The following is a 22,937-nucleotide window of genomic DNA, read 5'->3' on the forward strand; positions in this document are numbered from 1 at the left end:
GTCTACACTATTTAAAAATATTAATATTTCATTTATTGTTAAGTTTATATAGTTTATTATATGACATTAATATCTCTTAGAACAAGTTAAGGATTATACACAGGAAATGTTACTGTTTTTAGAAATGTGGAAATCTATAATTTAAATTCAGCAGCTTGCATTATAAATAACTTTCAACACAGAATCAAAGAGCTGGAGTTCTTTTGCCTAGAGCAAGAGAAGAGGGGACAAACATTTTCTTAACATAAAAAAAACCCTCTTTCTTAAAATGTACTTGTTTTATGGATAACATTTTCTTACCCTTAAGTAACTTCAAATTACTATTTTAACTACTTAAAAATCAACCTAGAGAGGCACAAAAGATTAACATGAACTTTATCAAACTAAAAACTAGAAAATGAGGTAAGAAATGTTGACATTCTACATTCCACATTTATCTTAAAGTCATAAATAAATCATTTAATGAACATGTCTATACAAATTCTTATTAACATCTCAAGTTCAATTATTTAACATCACAACAGAAGCATCACTCAGCTTCTTAATGCCTTTATTATATATTCTGTAAAAAGAAAGAATTAACTTCTAAAGTTCCTTTTACATTTAAGATTTTAAGATATATAAAGATGTTATTGTTTTCTCAGGAAAAAAGTTTCAAGGGAAAACTACGTATCTACCGTTTTTTTAACACCGTAACTTCAAACTTCAAACATGTTTCTAAATGGCTCTACTTTCTTATATTTAAGCCTCAGGTAAGAATTTACACATACAATCTTTACTAATAAAGCATTCTAAGATGAAGAAAAACACGTATTTTTTCCCCTCTGAAAAACACAAAGTTAATTTTAAGTTATTACATCATGTGTTCTTATAACTATTTTTTATAAATGCCTTTAATACTTACAGCTTGATTAGGTAGATTGTCAGTCTTAAGCTCTCTGTGATTGGAATACTGAATAAAAATAGGCTGGCTTCGAAGGTGAGGAGTAACAGGAGTGTAATAATTCACCATAGTAACAGCAGCTTCCTCAGAAGCCATTTCTAAGAAAGCCTGCAATAAACACAAGAAGGTAAAGTGAAAGCTCCTATTTTTGAAAGGCAGCTAAGAACTACTTTGTCATTCTAGCTTGCTCTAAACTCATGCATTCTCAATAGAAATAATATTGCCCTCAAGGGAATGAAAAGATTTTTGCTTCAATGTATATCACTGATACTAATTGGAAACATATTTGAACAGTTGGGTTCAGTAAAGGATTTGGGGTTGGGAAATTGCCAGGATGATGAAATGATTTTATGTGGTTTTTGTTTTTCCTTTTATTTACGTTTGTCCTACATCTAGAAATAATTAAAAAGGCAAAAATAAATGTGTGCATCGCTACTATAAATCAATGCTTTCAGAGGTATTGGGATTTAACAGTTCTTTCCTAAAAAATTCTCAAACAGAGATAGGGCAAAATGATTTGTTCTTCTTTATCTTTTTATAAAATAACTTTATAAATGCAATTAAATAGAGCATTCAAGTCCAGAAGCTCAACTGTTCAAAGTAGGGAAATGGGAGAGAATCCTATATTAATATATATTTTTTACTACAATAGAGCATTTAATTAGCAAGCACACAGTAACCAATTCAAATTATGTATAAAACATTTACAATTTATAAAATGTGTATTTAACAACAACATTTATGGAACACAGGAAATGGCAAGTATCTATAAATCATACTCTTTCTTAAGTTTATAGTTACCTTACTTGGCAAGTGTTTCCACTTGGCAAATATTACAGGCAAATGAATATCATTAACTTGACAAATGTTAAATATAATGTTTAACTGAATCAATTAAATGAACTAATAATATCCTTTGAAGTAGTAAGTACTGTTAGCCAGATGAGTTGATCAAATACCACTAATTAATTGATCCAAAATAAACAAAGTTTCACTATCTTCAAGGAATAAAATAGACTTCGAGTCATTTATACTATCTAAAAGGTATAAATGTCCATGACGTACTTTAAATCCACTATTTAATTGTACTAGTAATATACTTTTTCTAATTTTTCTAAGAAAAGGTAAAAACGATCAAAGTAAAAATAGCCATAGGAATAGTTCCTATCTTGTTTTTAATCATCTTTTCAACAAAAAATTTGTAAAATGTATTCTAATAATCATTATATGGGGAGAGAGTATCTTTCTGCAAACTCCTTACTACACGTTAAAAACTATCTCAGTGTTCAACATCAGTCACACAGAGAAAAAGCTAAACAATGTTTTTGAAATACTACATGATTCTTGTCATGAGAAGTGTTTCCTAAAATATATACAACCTAAAAATTCATATGTAAAAATAACTATTCCATATGTTGTCTGGTAAAAGATTCATGTTTTTCTAAACTATCTAGTCAAAAGGATCAATTTTCATAATGTGCGTGGAAAGAAAATCAAAGGTCACCAGCCACAGAAAGACTCTTTAAAATAATCCTCACTGTGCCCTCACCTCCAAGTACCATGGGAAAGATTACTCCTGAAAGTAGTTCTAGTGACTCACGGCAGAACCTCTTGCTGAAGTATATGTTACTAACAAGATATTTTTCAAACAGAATTTATGATCAAAAGACAAGCAATAAACATAGTTAATTAGCACTATTGATAAATATAAACCCAGAACCAACAGTAGAGACAAAGGAAACTATGACGCTGCATATACTACTAAAACATGATAATATAGATGATACATGGCTACTAGATATCTCATAACCATTAGTCATGGCCATGTTGATTCTTTTCAAACCACGCAAACCATACTACTTTCAATAGTGGCAACTGTATTAAAATAAAATAAAGATCTAAGTACATGCACTATCTCCAAAAGATGTTAAGATAAATGGGTAAACACAACAAGAGCTGAATACTAAGAATTGTTATTTAACTTCTATAGCTCTTATTAATCTCATTTGAATTAATCAGGGATGTTAGTTTAGTAATGATAGGGGCCTGAAACAGACATCATCATCCAATCTCTAGCAAGTCTAATGCTAATCAACTTATTTATAGATATATTTATAATGTGTTTCTGAAGTTTATTATTTATGAAAAGTGTAAAAAACATAGGGACTTATCACAATGTAGTATACAATGTTTAGGGCCCAGATTTGTTATTTTCTTTTCAGCAATGCTCAGTGTAAAAGATTTTCAGGACAACCAAAAACTAGGAAAGAACTAAAAAATGCATCCCAGTGGGGTCTGAATTGGAACAAGAAAGGACGTGATTATTCAAATCAACATGACAAGTATTATATTTTTGTCATGATCACCAAAGCTAGTTTCCTTATTCATCTTAAAAACTGATTAACTTCTGAAATGAGGAACCTCTTATAGTCTCTTTCAAATTATTAAAGAAGCTACTGTGTTTTCCCGAAAATGAGACCTAGCCAGACCATCACCTCTAATGCGTCTTTTGGAGCAAAAATTAATGCAAAACCCGGTCTTATTTTACTATAATATAAGACCCAGTCTTATATTAATTTTATTAGAAGGTCCGGCTAGGTCTCATTTTCGGGGAAACACAGTATTAATTCTACAACTAAAATATATTAAACATTTCTATATAATTTTGGAAAACTTAAATGTCCTTTAATTTGCCAAATGAGGTATAATTTATATCCTCTCTGTTAGGGTCTTGATATATCACAAGATATTTTCATAAACCATTTTGTAATTAAGAATATAAAATGTATTTTTTTAAGGAGGAAAAAGACAAGTCAATGAATAAGAAATAATCCTGTTTGCTGTGCTAATATTTTTGTTTGTTGCTTCCTGTCATACAAAAATATTCTATTTTAAAAATTACTTCATGTAAATAGAATGAAATTTAGAAAGTACAGAAAAGTTCAAGAAAATAAAAATCATCTTTAACACTAATACCCAGAGATAATCACTATGGGTGAATTTTTAAATATTACATACCTGGCTTTTTCCTTTCAACATCAAAAGATTAGTTACTTTGCCAAATGGTAGACCTAATGATATGACCTCTGCTTCGGTGACATCACTTGGAATTTTGCGAAGATGGAGAACACGGGAAGGTGAACAGGGAGGTCTATCTCCTTTAAATTTCTTGTTGTCATTCCCATTAGCTAAAAAATATAAAATTTTAAAAAAATTACTGAAACTAATTTGGGTTGACATGCTACATTAACCATATTGTCACATTTGATCCTCCAAGAGTTAGAGGTTTTGAAAATTAGGGAATTATGAGGTTGATGGGGGGAGAGGAGATAAGGACACTGGAAAACAAAACCATCCATTTTTCAATAAATGGGTTTTGGGATTTTTCACTACAAGTTATTAAATTTTTAAAAAATTTAAGTCTGATGTTTAACTTCAAGGAAAGTACTGGGTAAATTAATTACACATTTAGAGGTAACAAATACCTCTAAACAGTCAACTATTTGTTGCAAATAGAGAACATTTATGTTTTTAATGCATTTTTAAATATATTTTTCTAATTTGTTCTATTGCTAAATAAATAAGAACAGTAACTTTTAGGGAAGACTATAACAGAAACTTTGTAATTTAAACATCCTAAAGGGATTTGGAGTTGAGCTATATGTTTATGTAAATTAAGTTTATTTCTTAGGGGTTACATATTTTTTATTAATCTATTTTTTAAAGTTATTTTTTAAAGCTTTAAGCTAAATTGTGCTTTTCCAGAGTCACCTTATTCCTTATTACATAACATAAGTTCTTTTTTTTTTTTTTTTTAATAACATAAGTTCTTAACATAAGCATGCATGATCACCTTGTTGGAAATGCAAATTTTCAGCCCTACCCCAGATCTACTGAATCAGAAACTAGGGTGGGACCCAGCAACCTGTGTTTTAACAAGTCCTCCAGATGATTCTGGTGCAATCTAAGGTTTGAGAACAGCTGTTGTAAAATAAAGAAAACCTTTACCGTAGTTCACAGCTAAATTATATTTAAATCCTATTGTTTGAACACTGACAATAACTAGAAATGAGAAGCCTGTAACAAATACTCAAATTTAGGTACATAAGATTCAGATATGTTTTCCCCCCAGAAATAGCACCATGTAAAACTAAATGCCAATTATCTGAAAGCCAAATGTTTCATTAGTGTTTTTTTTAAATAATAAATACCATATTTAGCACTATTAGGAGGCAAACGTAATTTTTCCAAATGTCTAAAACTACCATTTTTCCAAACACTCATGTAACTGTACAATCAGATGTCTGTGATCCTAAATAAACAAATTTCATGATGGCCACATAAAAATTATATAGCAATATTTAATACTCATATCTGTGACATGGAAGGACTCAACTTGCTTACAAGTGAATAGGTTGACTTAATACTCAACCAGCACTTACCCCAAAATTTCTATTGTTCCTGAACGCACGCAGCATCCTACCTGGACCCAAAAGACTATCAATTCCCAGAGGTCCTTACAACTCTGTGCCTGTATATAGCAAATGCTTAGGCCAGATTGTGGAAAATAATACGAAAATATCTCTTCCTCCTCATCAATCACCACGAAATGTTGATTTTTTTCCATCTAAAATGACTGATTACATTTTCATCTCCAGTCCCAATGTCACCAACTTCACCTAGTATCTTATTCCCTTCCTTCCCTTCCTCTAGTCTCACTCCCATCAACCTGGACTCAGATCCAACAACATGATCAATCTATCTAAAATAGTGTATCATGTCCTTTATCCTACTCGAAAAACCCTAACAGGCTTCCTACATAAAATGTCCATTAGTTTCTAGTTTTCATTTACACCGTCCCATATGAGTTGGCACATGAAAATATACTTATTAATCTTATTAATTTTAACAGATGAAAAGACAGAGGTTCAGAGATGAAACTATTTCTTTACACAGCTGGCAAGTGAAAAAAGCATTATTGAAACCTAAGTTTAAAGGTAATTTTTTTACCACAAAAATCTGTGTCTTACCACTCCTAGAAAAAAGCAAGCAACTTGATACTGACATTATACATTTTTCAAGTATGTGCTGATTTATGTGGATTATAATGTCACCGTCACTGGATTAGATTATCAAACATCACATCCCAGACGGGAGTGAAAGTAAAGCCTGGAGTGCCTTTTTGCATCCTCCCTAGAAGGTCTACATCAGGAGTGTCCAAACTTTTTTCAACGTTTTTTACCAAAGGCCATATGCGGTAAAATACACAAACAGCCGGGCCACTCACTCACTCACTCACTCGAGGTGAAGTAGTATTGCCTCACCTGGTTTATTTAAGTAAACTAAATATATTTTTGGAATTTGCTGTGGGCCAATTAACAATGGATTGCGGACCACAGTTGGCCCGGGGGTTGCAGTTTTGACACCCCTGGTCTAGATGGCTAGACAAAAATACCACCACCTTATGCTTTCTTAACCAGAACAAGGTGTTAAAGGCTGGAAAAACATCCTAAAAGGATGAGGCTTTTATCTGTTTACTCAGACTATTCCAAATGAATGAAAGAACATTAACAAGATTCTTTCTTTAACAGGAGTATTCATAATCTCTGTAAAACTATATGTGAGAAAAAATGAATACCTATACAAGCTATTTGAGCTTATATTGCACTATTGAATAAAGATCTATGGTGACAAATTTTTATAAAAAATATGCAATTATAAGTCACCATTTTAGGTTAATTGTTCTGCATTATAAGAATGACTAAGCTATGTCATGTGCATAAGCTATGAAATCAGACATGAAATCCTGTTTGTATGAAATCCTGTTCTAACCAAGTTAAACTTGACATAAGCTTCAGAGGCCTTTGTAAAATGGGTATAAACAGGGCTATTTTGAAAATTAAATTAGATAACATATTTAAATATTAGGTGCAATGTCTAGTACATAGTGATCAATAATATGTCTAGGTTTTCTTAATTGTTTTACCTAAAAATATTTTTTTCTACTTTTTCGTTGTTAAAATAATGATTGTAGGCAATCATGACTTTTTTCTCTTGATGTTCTTCCTTTGCAAAATTAATTGAAAATTTTATCATTTTATGAAATCTAAAAATCTAATAATTACTCATCTAGATGACCCCCAAAGAAGTTACAGCTAAAGATTTGATAAAGAATCTGAAAGTAGAAAATACATACAAAGCAATCATATGGTCAAAATTTAATACAGTCAACAGGAAACAAATTCTAATACAATGGTCACATAACTTTGAAAAATTATTCTCTGTATAAAAGGATACAACACAGACTTCAAAAATTTTGTTACGGAAATAAGCATTCAAAATACTCAGCTTGTATAAATCTTGTATTTTATTGAACTGAAAACTACCAAATGCCTACTACATATTAGTCATATGTTCCAAAGAGATAAGTGGAAGAGGCTTTATAAAAATTCATATATTCTCATGTCAAAACTGAAGGACTCTGCCAGGGAAACTATCCTAGCAACATAGATCTTTTTAAAATTTCAATTTGATTAGGGTATATTTTAGATACAGTAAAATTCACCCATATTTTAAATGCAGAGTTAGACAACGTCTGACAAATGTATATACCCATATGGCCACAAATATCAACACACAGGACAATTCCATCACCCCCACAAGTTCCCTAGTCCACCTTTGTAGTTTACTCCTCCTTTCAAGGCCCCAGCTCCTAATTAAGCCATCCAGTGCCATTACCACACTGTCTTGATTACTGTATCTTTACAGCAATTCTGAAAATCAGGTACTTATCTGGGAAGAATTCACATTTTAATAATTTTGAGTCATCCAAAAACCACACACATTCTGATATCTCTATGCATTTATTTAGGCCTTCTTTAATTTCCCTAGCAAATTAGCCCCCCCAAATATTTGAGGATCATGTTTTTATGATTTCTAATATAATTCTAATGAAATGAGAACTCTGCATAATTTTAATGCATTTATATTTATTGAGACTTGTTTTAAGACCCAGTATATAGCCTTTCCTGGTGACTATTTCATGTGAACTTGAAAAGAATGTGAATTCTGATGGTGTTGGGGAGACTGTTCCATATGTCAGTTAGGTCAAGCTGATGGATACTGTTGGAAACATCCATATTAGGGTATCTGTAAACTTTTCCTTAAAGGGTCATATAAATATTTTAGACTCTGGGCCATACAACTTCTGTCATAACTATTAATCTCTGCAGTTGTAGGAGAAAAGCAGCTATAAGTAATGCGTAAATGAACAAGTGTGACTGTATTCAAATAAAATTTTATGTGCGGACACTAAAATTTGAATTTCAAAAGTTTCACATATCACAAAATACCGTTCTTTGTTTTTGTTTTGACCATTTAAAAATGTAAAAATCAGTCTTAGTCTTGGGTCATGGGCAATACAAAAATGAGCAATGGGATGAATTTGGCCCATAAACAAGTTTGCCAACATCTGCTTTATGTATCCTTACTGATTTTCTATTTACTGTGCTATCAATTAGTGAGGGAAGTGTTGAAATCTCCATCTATAATTGTGGATTTATCTTTTTCTCCGTTTAGTTCTATTAGTTTTTACATTATCTATTTCGAAACTCTGTAATTAGGTGAATATATATTTAAGATATATATATATACACATATATATATATAATGCAAAACGATTAAATGGTAAATAAAATGGAATGCAAAGCAATAATAAAAAATTAGCCAGGAAACAAAGGAAAAAAGGAATAAACAATGAATGGGACAAACAGAAAACAAATAGCAAGATGACAGACTTAACCATGTCAATAATTATATTAAGTGGAAGTGGCATAAAGATTCCAATTAAAAAGCAGAGATTATCAATCTGGATAAAATCAATACTCAATAGTATGATGTGAATAAAAAACCTATTGGAAACACAGAATCTCAGGTTAAAAATAAAAGGATTGAAGAAGATAAATATGCCAACACTAATCATAAAAAACCTGGAGTTGCTGTAGTAAAATAGCAAAGTGGACTTCAGGAAAAGGGATAGAGACAATTCTTAATGATAAAGGTGTCAATTTATCAAGAAAACATGTTGCCCACAAAAGGTGCATATAACATATATATAAAAGGCAGATCCCATCTCTGCTTTTAAATTGGAATCTTTATAATCTTTACTTTTTCGCTTAGTGTAAGTGACTGTTCTGGAGTTAAATCAACATGCATCTTACACTTACCACAAGCCTACCTTCAAATAATAACACCTACATATAATGTAAGAACTTTTCTATGTCCCTCATTATACCTTTTGTGCTACCGTCATATATTTTTCACATATACTATAACCCCCAAAATATATTAATGTTATCTTGCTCTAAGTAGTCAATTATCTTCCTTTTATTTTTTCATCTTGTTTTATTCACTTAATGGATCTTGCAGAGCTTTCCAGAGAGCACTCCATATTTTTCCAATTTTATCTATTGTCGTAAAATATATAACATAAAATTTGCTATTTTAACAATTTTTAAACGTAGAATTCAGTGGTGTTAAATGAATTCACAATGTTGTGCAACTTTCACCACCATCCATTTCCTAATTCTTTTCGTCTTGAAAAACGGAAACTATACCAATTAAACAGTAACTCCCTATTCCCCACTTCTTCCAGCCCCTGGCAACCACCATTCTACTCTGTCTCTATGATTCTGACTACTCCAAGTATCCTTTCTCATTTCCTTTTGTGCATATTCTATAGCTATTTTCTTTGTGGTTACCATGGGGATTACGTTTAATATCCTTAAAGTTATAACACTCTAATCTGAAATTATACCAGCTTAACTTCAATAACACACAAACTCTACTCCTGTACATCTCTGTCCCCACCCCATTCTGTTATTGATGTCACAAAATTACATCTTTATGCATTATGTGCCCAGAAACACAAACTAACAATTCTTTTAAATTCATTTGCCTCCTAAATAAGGTTGAAAACAAAATGTGAAGTTACAAACCAAGTTACTTGGTAGCTTTTAGATTAATAATGTTTTTAAAAAATGTATGTCTCTTAAACCATGCAGAAAACAAAAAGTGGGGTAACAAACCATTGTTAGAATATTATCTTTTATAATTGGCATGTATTTTATCTTCATTGAGATCTTTATTTCTATATGGCTTTGACTTACTGTCTAGTGTCCTTTAGGGCAGGTCTAGTCAAAAAACTCCTTCAGCTTTTATCTGGGAATGTCTTGATTTCTCCATCACTTTTTTCTTTTTTAAATCAGTGACTTGACCTTAAAGTCAGATGTATTACACATAAAGCATCTAATTTCTTAGGTGATTTCTCATGGCCTCCAACGTTCCTGATGAGAAATCTACCTATATTCTTACTGAGGATGCCTTGTATGGGATGAATCAATTCTCTCTTGCAGCTTTCAAGATTTTGTCTTAATGAACAAACAAAACAGAGACAGACCCACACACACAGACAACAAACTGATGATTATGAAAGGAAGGGATTTGGGTGGCTGGGTGACAAAGGGAAAGGGATTAAGAAGCACAAACTGGTAGTTACCGGAGAGTCATGGGGATGTACAGTACAGTATGGGGAATATAATAAATAGTATTGTAAAAACTATGTATAGTGTTAGGTGGGTACTTGACTTATTGAGGGGATCACTTCATAAATTATATAAATGTCTAACCACTACACTGTTCACCTGAAACTAACATAAAATAATACTGAATGTCAACTATAATTTAAAAAAATCAGTCACGGGGATGTGTGGTGTAGTATGGGGGAATGTAATCAATAATGTTCTAATAACTATGTATAGTGTCGGGTGGGTAGTAGACTTGCTGGGTTTATTATTTTGTGAGTTATGTAATGTCTGATCACTACGTTGTTCTGTATTCCTGAAACTAAGAAGAACCACCAGAATAGGAAAAGAAAAATTTTTTGTCTTTGTCGTTTGAAAGTTTGATTATAGTATGTCTCAGTGTGGGTCTCATTGAGTTCATCTTACTTGGAGTTCATTAAGCTTCTTGAATGTTTATATACATGTTTTTTATCAAATTTGGGAATGTGGTAACTGTGAAAGTCAGATTCTTCCCATTCTCCAGGATTTTCTGGGTTATTGTTTTCATTTATTGTCTCTTTTTTATTGTCATAGGCTGTCTCTGTGCCAAGGATTAGCCTGAGGTATAAACTTAAGAAGGTCTTCTCAGGTTTTTCCTGAGTCTTTTCATGGAAATGCACTACCACTTCCTAATTTTCCCTGTAGATGCAGTTGTTTTTTTAATGTCCTAGTCTTTAAAGTCTCGTTTTCAAAAGGGAATAAACACAAAAAAATGAAGTGGGGGGGAGGGTAAGAGCACTGGCCCTTTAAATCTCCAGGTAGTCACTTTGGGTGGGGGAACTGCTTCCAATAATAGGGGGAAGATGCAAGGACAATGGCTGCCTGCCTCTTTGTTTGCAACTGTATGATCAGAAAAAGCAATTACCTATCAGATCACAGATCCCCAAAAGTTAAAGATCACAGATCCCCAAAAGTTAAAGGACAAGGTCCTTTTTGCCCACCACGGTTCCCACAAGCTGTTTGTAAGCTGCTCCTGGAACATGTACACAGCTGCCTGCCATGTGACCGGGGTGGGGGATGGGTACCTGCTACTGTGCTAAAAGCTGAAATTGACCAAAATTAACCACAATTTACCTTCCAAGTCTTCTCTCGAAACATGCAAGCCTTCAACAGACTCAAGAGTTCCAAATTAGTTACAGATTCTGCCAATGAAATGTCTAGGTAAGAAGTCAGATTCTTGGTGCTTTTTATGCCACCATCTTCCCAGAATCCTCCCTCATTTATCTTTTAAATTAACCAGGAAAAAATGAGGGATAAGAGTACATATCCACATAATTACCACTTTGTGTAGACCCAAGTTTCCACCTGGTATCACTTTTCTGAAGTCTGAAGAATTTCCTTTATCATTTTGTAAAATGGGAAGTCTGTTACTAACAATTGCTCTCAGCTCTTATGTGCCTCAAAGGCTTTAACTTTGTTTCTGAAAAATATTTTAAATGGACATAGAATTCCAGTTTGATCGTATTTATTTTCAACACTTTAAAGATACTGCTCCATTGTCTTCTGGCTTGCAGTTTCCGGCAAGAAATCTCATCATTCTACCTCTGAATAAATAAAATGTGACTTTTTTCCTCTGGTTACTTTTAAGATTTGTTCTGCATTCTTGGTTTTCAGCAATTTGATTATGATGAAACTTGGTGTGGTTTTCATTGTGTTTATCCTGCTTGTGATTCACTGAACTTTTTGGTTATGTGGGTTTATAGTTTCCACCATATTGGGAACATTTTCAGTCATTATTTCTTCAGATAAACTTATGCTTCCCCATCCCCATCTTTTTTTCCATCTTTTTTTCTGGAACTTCAATTATACATTATGTGTAGACCACCTGATGTTGTTCTACAGATTACTAAGGCTCTGTTCATTTCTTTTTCAGTCTTTGTTTTGGGCGGGTCTGTGTGCTTTAGGTTCTATTGATGTTTTCAAATTCACTGATCACTTCTGCAGAATATAATGTGCTATTAATGCCATGTCAGGTACTGTTTTCAGACATTAAGTTTTATCTCTAGAAGTTCCGTGTGATTTTATCTTTCATTTTTCTCCTTGTTATGCTGTTTTACTTTAAATCCTTGAACATACTTTTAATAACTGTTTCAAAGTCCAAAGCTGCTAATTTCATCTTCTCTGTCATTTTCTAGGTCTGTTTCTGTTGACTGATTTTTCTCCTGATTATGCATTACAATTTTGTGGTTTTTTAAACGTTTGGCAATTTTTTATTGAATACTCAACATTGTAAGCACTAGAATTTGTTTTATTCCTTTAAAGTGCCAGACTCTTTTCTGGGAAAAAGTTAATTTCAGATCAGGTAATTGTTTTGGAACTTGTTTACAAGCTTTGTTAGTATGCGTTTAGACTTTAAAATAGAGCATGTGGACACTAAGAAAGAAAGGACCTACTAAGAAGGGCTCCTGGTGGCTAACTGAATCAAACTCAACAAGAGCCTAGCAGCCATTTCTAAACGGGCCTCTCACACAAACTGCACTCTAGGGAGAAGCCTGTACTTAACTGCCTGCACTGTGCTTCTGCCATCTGAGCTAGCCCTTATAAAGAAATTCTTGGAATAGTATTTCAATCAATAGGACATCCAATTGGAGCTATACAGCTATATCCCCATCAGTATCTTTACTGACCAGTCAGAGCAGCTCCATTGTGACCAATCAGGACAGTGTCTTTTGGACCAATCAAAACTGAGAGGATTTGGAGTCCTCATTTGCATAAGTTTGGACCAATCAGGGACAATGGGTGGGAACTTCTGTCTATATAAGTCAGCTCCCATCTGGCTCAGACAGTGTACTTCACCTTTCTACCAAAGACTATGTTTCCCTGTTAGAGCTGAAACACTGAAGATGAAACACCAAAGATGTTTCTCCAGACCAGAGTGGAGGAGAACAGGCAGAGAAGAGGAGGACAGGACAGACCGGACCAGACCTGAGTCAAGCAAAACTGTCTAGATGAAGAGGGGCCTCGCCTCAGGGCCACCTTGCAGCCATGCTGCTTCATAACCCAACTGTTCTCACAGCCATGCTGTACCACAGTTGAGCTGTTTGAACTGAATAAAGTTTCCTTTTCACCGCACCCCAAATTGGGGATTTCTGTTGGTGTTAAATTGACACGCTGGTGTACCCTACTGGGTAAGACGTGTGGCTTAATATTCAGCATTAGATTCAAAGGCAGATTCCTGGAGCCCTTTTCTCACAGAGCTCCCTTCTCTCCCATACTTTGCCTCCATATTTCCCAGCTGCCTCAGCCTTCCCAACTTGGATCTCCAACTCTTCGACTCAGCAATTCTGCCATGTTTGCTTAGGTTCCCCTCTCCTCACACACAGTTTAGGAAAAAAGCCAGGATGATTATAGGGCTCATCTCATTTGTTCACTTTTCTCTGAGATCACAGTTCTGCATGTAATACTAATATATTTGAAATAACCACTATTTAAGAAAAAAGGTTAATTTCTCCTTCATGTGAAAAGTCTAAATGTAGAATTTCCAGGTCTGGAATGGTGACACAGAAAGTTATCAGTGACTGAGGCTCCAGTTGTCTCTGTGTTAGGTTACAGACCTCAGCCTCATTATCTAAGATGGAAGTTGGAATTCCTGCAGGTAGCAGTATAAGAGAAAAAATAGTGTACCCATGTAGAGAAACCCCAGAAGTAACATTTCCATTTATATCACATTAGCCAGGACTTAATCACATGACCACACCTAAGCTATAAGGAAGACTGGAAAAATAGTCACTTAATCCTGGTGGCAATGTGCCCACATGAAAATTAGGGTTTTGTTACTAAAGAAAATAGGAAAGTATTGGTCTATACTAATAAATAGTCTCTGCCTAAATAGTCTAATAGATAGTCTCTGTCTAAATTCCTAAGATTAAATTTAAGAGGAGACACGTATGATTTATAAAGAAAAGTGAAAAACATTTTCAAAATTATCAAAGGACACAAAATAAGACCTAAAAACATGGAATCACATGCCATGTTCCCAGATGGAAAGATAATACCACCAAAAGACCGATATTTCACATTAAGATATAAATTTAACATAATTCTAATCAAAATGCTTAAGATTTTGTCAGGAAATATTGTGGGATGAGGAATTATTTGTTTTAGAACTAGATGAAATAACTTAAAGTTCATATGGAAGAAGATATGTCCACAATAAGCTAATATATATTTCTGAAGAAATATTAATAACTAATACCTAAGTAGAATTACCCTATGTCCCAGTTTACCTGGGACAGTCACAATTTGGCACCACTGTTTCAATTCAGCATCTTGTACAATTTAATATCCTCACTTTTGAAAAAATATTAATAATGTGAAATAAGCCAGAATAGGCTTAGTAGAATACAACTTTTTTTAACTTCCAGTTTTTGCCAAGATCTCAGCTAATAATTTATAAACTACCACACATACAGTGGTTACATCTGAAAGTCAACCAGTGAGAAACTGAATCTTTTCACGACTTTTTCACAGAGAACAATATCACTAACTCCTTCCATCATGTTTTTACCATGACATTGTGCTGTACCAAATTTTGTATTATTACCTCCGAAAAATGTTTTATCTTTAATGTTGAATTTTTTACACTGAATCTTCATTAGTGTCAAATATTTCACTTCAGATAGAATGACTTACTGGGATTCTACTGAGAGGATTCAATATTAACCCGTTACTGGATAATAACTGATTCTCTAGTGTTTGTAGATGATAAAACTTATATAATTTAACTGCAAAGTTCTATTAATGGAGTCAACATATTAACACCTGTCACTTTACTGTTTACACATGGAGAGGAAACTTTGCAAGTTAAATTAATTCAGAATTGCAGATTTATGGATTTACTGCAAGATATAAAATGGAATGGTGATAAAAATTGTATCTTATGTGTACCTGGCCAATAATTCCCACATTTTCCACTGACTAAACAGCCTGACAGCCAAATGAACAGCATAGGCAGCAAGCTTTTAGAGAACTGCAAATATTAGGTCAAATATTACAAAAATTTTTTTTAAATGTATAAATGACCTCAAAAAAAAAAAAAGAAAAAAAAAGTGAAATTTCTAGGTGTCAACAGCTAAGCCCCTCAGCAGGCTACTGTCCCTCAGTGAAAGGTAAATTAAAAATTTCCCATCTACTAGAGGAATGTAACAAGGTTGCCAGTCTCTGTTCAGGGATCTCGATAGAGAAATGTGAATATCTGAATTTTCTCCTTCCTTTTGGTACAGAAATCCCCAAGGCAATAACTTAACACATGCATTAGGGGCTAGTGATACCTTGTGAACATGTTAGGGGCTAGTGATACCTTAGAAAGTCTAGCAGTTCAAACACAAAACTACCCTGGAGATTCTCACGGAAGAAAAAAACAATTCAGCTAAAGATAATCTCACAACCAAAAATTATGAATCTGCACAAGGAAACATAATATACCATAAGCAAGTATTTAGCAGATACAAAAAAACAGGAATGTTAAAACTCCCAAGAACTCCATAATTGTAATATGTGAAACTAAGCCCTGAAATCAAATACTCAATAGAAGAATGAAACAGCACATTAGATGAAGCTGAACAGATGAGTGAATCAAAAACTGATTTTCAGAAATTATCCAAAATACAAGAGCTTAAGGAAGGAGAGATGACAATAAATGTAAGAGGTTAAAACAAATGTAGGACTGAATGACATGGTCCTATACATATCTAACTGGAGTTCCACAAGGAGGCAATTCTGTGGAGAGCTGGGCACTCCTAAGCAGGATAAACGAAGTCTCCAGCAATGGTCTCAACCCTGGCTGCACCTTAGATGTATCACCTAAGAAGCTTTAAAAACAAATAAAAAAACTGCCTAGACTCCATGCCCCCAGAAATTTTGGAAGTGGTGTAGGGTAAGTCGAGGCATCTGTATTTTCTTCAGTGTTTCCCAAGTTATTATAGGGAGCATCCAGGATTGAGAATCTATGACCCATACCTAGACATAGCTAGTAAAACGACAACAAAAAGATAGAAAAAATGTTAAGAATAACTACAGAGAATACAATTTACAAAAACTTAGACTGACAACAGATTTCTCAACAACAGAAGCCAAAAGAATCATACAACAGTACAAAATGCTGAGAGAAAATAACTATCAACTTAGAATTCTAAATAGCTAACTATCATTCAATAGGAATAATGAAATAGACATTTTTAGTCAGTGGGAGAGTTTACCATTTATAGAGCTTTGCTGAAATAGCTACTAAAGAGGATGTGCTTCAGGAAGAAACCCTGAACCTAGAAAAGAAACGGCATACAAGAAATTCAAAACATAAAAACAAAACACAACAAACTGCTGCTGCCTGCTAAACTCACACCTTGCATTTCTTTCTTTCTTTTCCTAAGTAATCAATCAACCAAGGTGTTAAGTCTTTCTGGTTATCCATCCCACTACTTTGTAAACATTACCTAAGAAGCTAACTGACTTCAGTTTTTAAAGAACACACAAGGGACCCACTCTAGATGTACTGTAATACAGTACGTGGGCAGGAATTACAGTACATGGGGAGTATGGGCAGGAATTTTTTTAAAAGCCTACCAGATCAAAAGGACAACCAGGTTTAGGAACTTCAGATTCTATCATTTCCTTTGCCCAGTAGTTCTCAAAGTATAGGTCCCTCAAATAGCATCTTCTTTACTTGGGAATTAGTGCAAATGCAAATTCGCAGGGCCCACCTCTTATCTACTGAATTAGCAATTCTGGGGATGGACTCAGCAACTGTGCTTTAACAAACCCTCCAGGTGATTCTGATGTCAGCCCAACCGTGAGAAAGCTGCCCTGCTTTAGTTTCATGCCCATATTACTGTTTGTTGACATTTCTACATAAACAAATCTGCTGCTGCTGCCCTGCCAACAAAATCTTTCCATTTAGTTCTCTAGAGTGATGTACCATGGTTGACCAATTCCCATATATTCTTAATCTCTTCCCCGAATTTTCTTTCCATCTTTTGCCTTAATTGAACCTAGTCCAATTCTCTTATAGAGTCCTCACATAAAGGCTGGTCACTCTCCCCAAACCCCATGTAGCTCAGGGTCTGGAAAGTGAGGTCCACTCATTCCCTAACTCCCTGTAACTCCAAAACCATCTGGATAAAAATGTCATCTTTTCTGACACTTCACTTTCATTGCTTCAGCTGTCAACTGTGTATGATATTTCACTTCCAAATTTCTCTTGTGATGTTGAGATCAGAAGAACCCATTGTCTACCTGACACTTCCATCTGGATGTTTCCTCAAACTCAATATATACAAATCTGAACCTGTTATGTTTTCCAACTCTGGTCTTCTTGTATTTTCTAATATAAATGAGTGGCACCACCATCTCTCCAATTATCTGCATCCAAAACCTGGAAATCATCACTGGAATCTCTTAATCACCAAACAGTAACCACCAATAACTATCAATTTCAACTTCTTAAGTTCTCTAATTCTCTCCATCACAACTGCTACTGCTACAGTACAAATTACCATCCCTTACTAGGATGGCCTACAGAGCAGCAGCCTCTTAACTGCTCACCCTCCTTCCAGTATTACACTTCAAGTCGTTTTACAGTACCCACATTTTCAAAAATATTTTAAATCATGTGGCATCTTATGAGGTGTAAACTGTTTCAATTTTTAAAAATCACGTCATCTTAAAATTTTAATACTTCCAGTCTACATCCATCATCATTCAGCACAAGAGTTTCTATCCAGCTCTTTTACACAATGGCTCAGAGTCACCAACTCAATGATAGTTTTCTCACAACTGTGTAACACACAGAACATCAATCGAACACAGAATTATTGAATTAGATCCAAATTAATCCTTAAAATTTAAGAGAGCTATAACTCTTAATTTGAACTTTACCACAATAAATTGTAGTTTCGTACATTTCTCTATAAAGACACGTGTACTCCAATGTTCATTGCAGCTTTGTTTACGGTGGCCAAGACATGGAAACAACCAAAATGTCCTTCGATAGATGAATGGATAAAGAAGTTGTGGTATGTATACACAATGGAATACTATTCGGCGTTAAGGAAAGATGATATAGGAACATTTGTGACAACATGGATGGATCTTGAGAGTATAATGCTAAGTGAAATAAGTCAGACAGAAAAAGCAGAGAACCCTATGATTTCACTGATATGTGGTATATAAACCAAAAACAACAAAAGAACAAGACAAACAAGTGAGAAAGAAAAACTCATAGACACAGACAATAATTTAGTGGTTACCAGAGGGTAAGGGGGTGGGGGGTGGGTGATGAGGGTAAGGGGGATCAAATATATGGTGATGGAAGGAGAACTGACTCTGGGTGGTGAACACACAATGGGATTTATAGATGATACAATACAGAATTGTACACCTGAAATCTATCTAAATTTACTAACAATTGTCACCCCAATAAATTTAATTAAAAAAAAATTGTAGTTTCGTTATGTATAAATAATGGCACCTTAACATGTTTATAAGAGGAGCAACATAAGAACATTGTAAAAAAAATTTTTTGCAAGACCGTGGAAAGAAAAAATTTCAGATTTTGAAAAAAAAATGAAAACTCACCATACACACCTGTAGAAGACGTAGAATTGTTCATGGTAAAAGGTCCGTTAATGATGCCAGAAGAAAGTAGCTCATCAGATCCCCGCTAAAAAGCAAGAGCAACATTCTATTAATATAGCAAGTCTCGGATAATGATCCATATTCACTACTAAAAATATTAAAAGTTAACATTACTTCATATGCATATCAGGGCATTTGAGGGGTAGTCCTTAAGAATCACAAATGCTAACAGTGGAAGTGAACTTTATAGTAAAGAATAATTACTGTACATCTACATGATTGTTAGTTGTTAAAAAACAGACCAGCCATCACATAATTGGGGGCATAATCCTGCACCCTTTTTTGATTAAACCCAATCCTCTGAAATGTTACATATGAAGTACCAGAAACCATAGTTAGGGATTGCATGCTGACATGTTTCTGTAGTGTATTTTTAAGTACGTTTGGTATATTATGTTTTAAGTGTATTTAGTGTGTTAAGTATGTTAAGTTTTTGTAATATATTTTTAAATACTTGCATGCATTTTGTGCAGCACTCCCCCAAAATCCTGACTTTTGATACCTTCTTTTTCTTTTTTTTTTAAGTTGAACACAAAGATGCAGTTTATTTCTATTGTGGCCAAGTCCTTTTTATTCAGTGATTTCTCATCCATTCATCCTCAAAATTATCTTTAATATGTATTGTTTCTTAAACAACTACTATTTAAGTAATTTACTCTATTTTTTCAGGTAAGGGTTTTGACCAATTCCAAAACTGAATGGTCACTGCCTAAAGAAGAGCCAGACAAGACTTTCATGTTAACTATAAGACCTATTAACCAAGATTTAAAAGTTTACTTTTAGGAAGGACAATAAATACCGTGTACAAAGTTAAAACCAACCTATTTAAAATGGTAGTTTGTTTAACTTGGTCAATCTTTAAGAAAAAATATTTTTATTTACTACATGATAAAACTTAATCCCCAAACTATCCTAGAAACATTAGAGAAGCAATAGTGTTACAACAGATATTTAATGTTTAGGTTTAAGTACCAGTTCTGTAGGGAACAACTTCAGTCTTTGCTGAAGAAAGGCAAACTACCAATGTGTTTGCATAACAGAAATACAATTATTTAAACGATTTCTGGATTTGTAATACAGATCCAGAAATTTGTATTACAAATCCAGAAATTATTCCCTCTGGTTCTTTCACTAGAAGGTTATAGAGACAGCTTGGGACAAGAGGAAGAAATTAAGTAAGCTTGTAAAATGAAATAAAATTGAAAATCTTAACTTCCAGAAAGACGAGAATTACAGCACAGGTCTTCCTGATAATATCTGAAATACAGACTTTGGTAGCCAAAGACAGACTTTGTTTACTGACTACCTGAAGATACAGAAAGGGGACTTTTTGCAGTTGTAAATGTAGTAAAAAACTTAAGCATGCCAAACATGTTTTTAAAAAAGAGGAATTTGATAAAATATGTTGTTACGGATAGATATATTTTCTACATGTATGTGAATTTAGTAACAATGTTTCTATACGTAAATTGAGTTAATTTGATCTTAGAAACCACTTAACAGATCACTTTAGCTCTTTTTTAGACCTGAAGGAGTATGTTAAAATGTCAGCTGAAATTAATTCTAGGTGGTTTACAGATTGAAATGTAGAAAAACAATAGACTCTGGAAGATAACAGAAAAGAGTATCTTCATAATCTTAGAATACGGAAAGATTTACTAAACAAGAAACAAAATCAAAGGAAAATACTGATATACTAGACAACACTGAAATTCAGAATTTTATTTACAATATGTACAAATATTGAATCATTATGTTGTACACCTGAAACTAATATATGTCCATTACAACTCAATTAAAATACTTTACTTAACAAGACATCATTAGGAGGTTAAAAAGGCAAGTCATAGAATGGGAGTAAATACCTGCAATACATGTATTCAACAAAAGTTGTATATCCATAACTTACTAAGAAAAAGAAAAGAAGGAGAAAGAAAAATTCCACAAAGAATAAGAAAAAGTGAAGAACAGAAAACGACAAGACAATTGAGCAGGCACCTCACAAATAAAGTGCCAAACTTGATTACTGTTCCAGATTATTTTGTGCCCTCTCCTTTTTCTGTGAAAGGACTATTCATCCCCATCCCTGGCCATGTGACTTGTAATGGTTCCTGAGAGATAATGATACAATAGGTCCCTGGCCTGCTGACATTGAGCATGGTTTTATGATATGCACTGGCCTATAGAATATGAATGGACATGACCTACACGACATTTAAGCAGAAGCTTCAAAAGGTATTAGTAGTTTCTGCTAGTTTTTTCCTCTTTCCCTCTGAAACAAGAGCATATCCCAAATAGCGGCTGGTCTTTCAGCCTGATTCCCAGAATAGAACACGAACAGCTCTGCATTGTAAGTGAACAAGAAATAAATGCTTTTATCTCAGCCATACTGAAATGACTAATACCATATCAAATAAACATATATGAAAGGATGCTTAACCTCATTGGTCATCAGGGAAATGAAAGTTAAAACCACAATGAAATACTAGCATGTCAAAAAGGCTGAAATATCAAGTGTTATAAGAACGTAAAGCAACAGAACTCTTGCATGTTGCTAAAGGGAGTGTAAATTGGGACAACTTTGGAAAACTGACCCAATATACTAAATTTGACTATATGAATATCTTAAGATCCCTATGTATTCCATTCCTATGGATACACTCAAGAGATTGCCTGCTTTGTGCACCTAAACATATGAGAATGTTCTCAGCAGCATTATTTCTACTAGTGAAACAGGAGACAACCAAATGTCATCAATGAATAGATGAATAAATTTGTATAAATTCATGATTTGTAGCAATGAGAATGAACTACTGCTCTACACACTAATATAGATGACAAACATAAGAAGCCGGTCAAAAAAGAATACATACTATGTCATTGCACTTACACAGAGTCAAAAATAATAGTCAAAACTAAATTATACATCTAAACTATGTACTCTAAATACAAAAGATGGGACCCCTTCCTCACACCATATACAAAAATTAACTCCTAAAAGGTATATATCTAAACGTAAAACTATAAAACTCTTAGAAGGAAACACAGGAGTAAATCTTCATGGTTTTAGGTTAAGAAATGGCTTTTTGACACCAAAAGCACAAGTGACAAAAAAAAAAATAATAATAAAACCAGATACATTGTACTTCATTAAAAATAAAATCTTTTTGTACTTCAAAGGACACCATCAAGAAAATGAAGACAAGCCAGAGAATGAGAGGAAATATTTGCAAATCATATATCTTACAAGAGATGGGAATCCAGAACATATAAACTCTTACAACTCAATAATAAAAAGACAAATAACCCAATTAAAAAATAGGCAAAAATTTCAACAGACATTTCTACAAAGATATACAAATGGCTAATAAGTATATGAAAAGATGCTCAACATTGTTAGTCATTAAGGATATGCAAATTAAAACCATAAAAAGATGACTTCAAATGAAAATTAAGACCATATCACACACCTAATGAAATAATTAAACTAAAAATTACAATATCAAATGCAGGTGAGGATGTAGAAGAAACTGGATCTCTAATACATTGCTGATAGGAATGTAAAATGGTACAGCCACTCTGGAAATAGTTTGGTGGTCTCTTAAAAAACTAAACATACACAGCAAGCTCAAAAGATCACATGATCAAAATAAAAGCTCACATGTTCTATGATTGCATTTACATAACATTCTCAGATTTACAAAATTATTGAGATGGAAAACAGACCAGTGGTTGCCACCGGG

At 33.5% G+C, this 22,937-nt stretch overlaps 1 protein-coding gene across 8 annotated transcripts in view; it reads right to left on the reverse strand.

Annotated features, from left to right (window-relative positions):
- PTBP3 (polypyrimidine tract binding protein 3) overlaps positions 1-22,937 on the reverse strand; it is a 100,513-nt gene that overhangs the window by 42,091 nt on the left and 35,485 nt on the right. For 3 of the 8 annotated variants that reach the window (XM_081067639.1, XM_081067645.1, XM_081067640.1), the window contains 3 exons: positions 19,135-19,219; positions 3,962-4,131; positions 905-1,051 (listed from right to left, as the gene is read on the reverse strand). In XM_081067639.1, coding sequence (XP_080923765.1) covers positions 905-1,051; positions 3,962-4,131; positions 19,135-19,168 — 351 coding nt within the window. In that variant the 5' untranslated portion in view covers positions 19,169-19,219. Of the gene's footprint in view, positions 1-904; positions 1,052-3,961; positions 4,132-19,134; positions 19,220-22,937 lie in introns of those variants that run through there. The other 5 variants (XM_081067641.1, XM_081067638.1, XM_081067642.1 and 2 more) reach the window with 3 other exon arrangements.

The sequence above is a fragment of the Rhinolophus hipposideros genome, assembly GCF_964194185.1.
Source record: "Rhinolophus hipposideros genome assembly, chromosome: 11".
Classification (NCBI taxonomy): Eukaryota; Metazoa; Chordata; class Mammalia; order Chiroptera; family Rhinolophidae; genus Rhinolophus; species Rhinolophus hipposideros.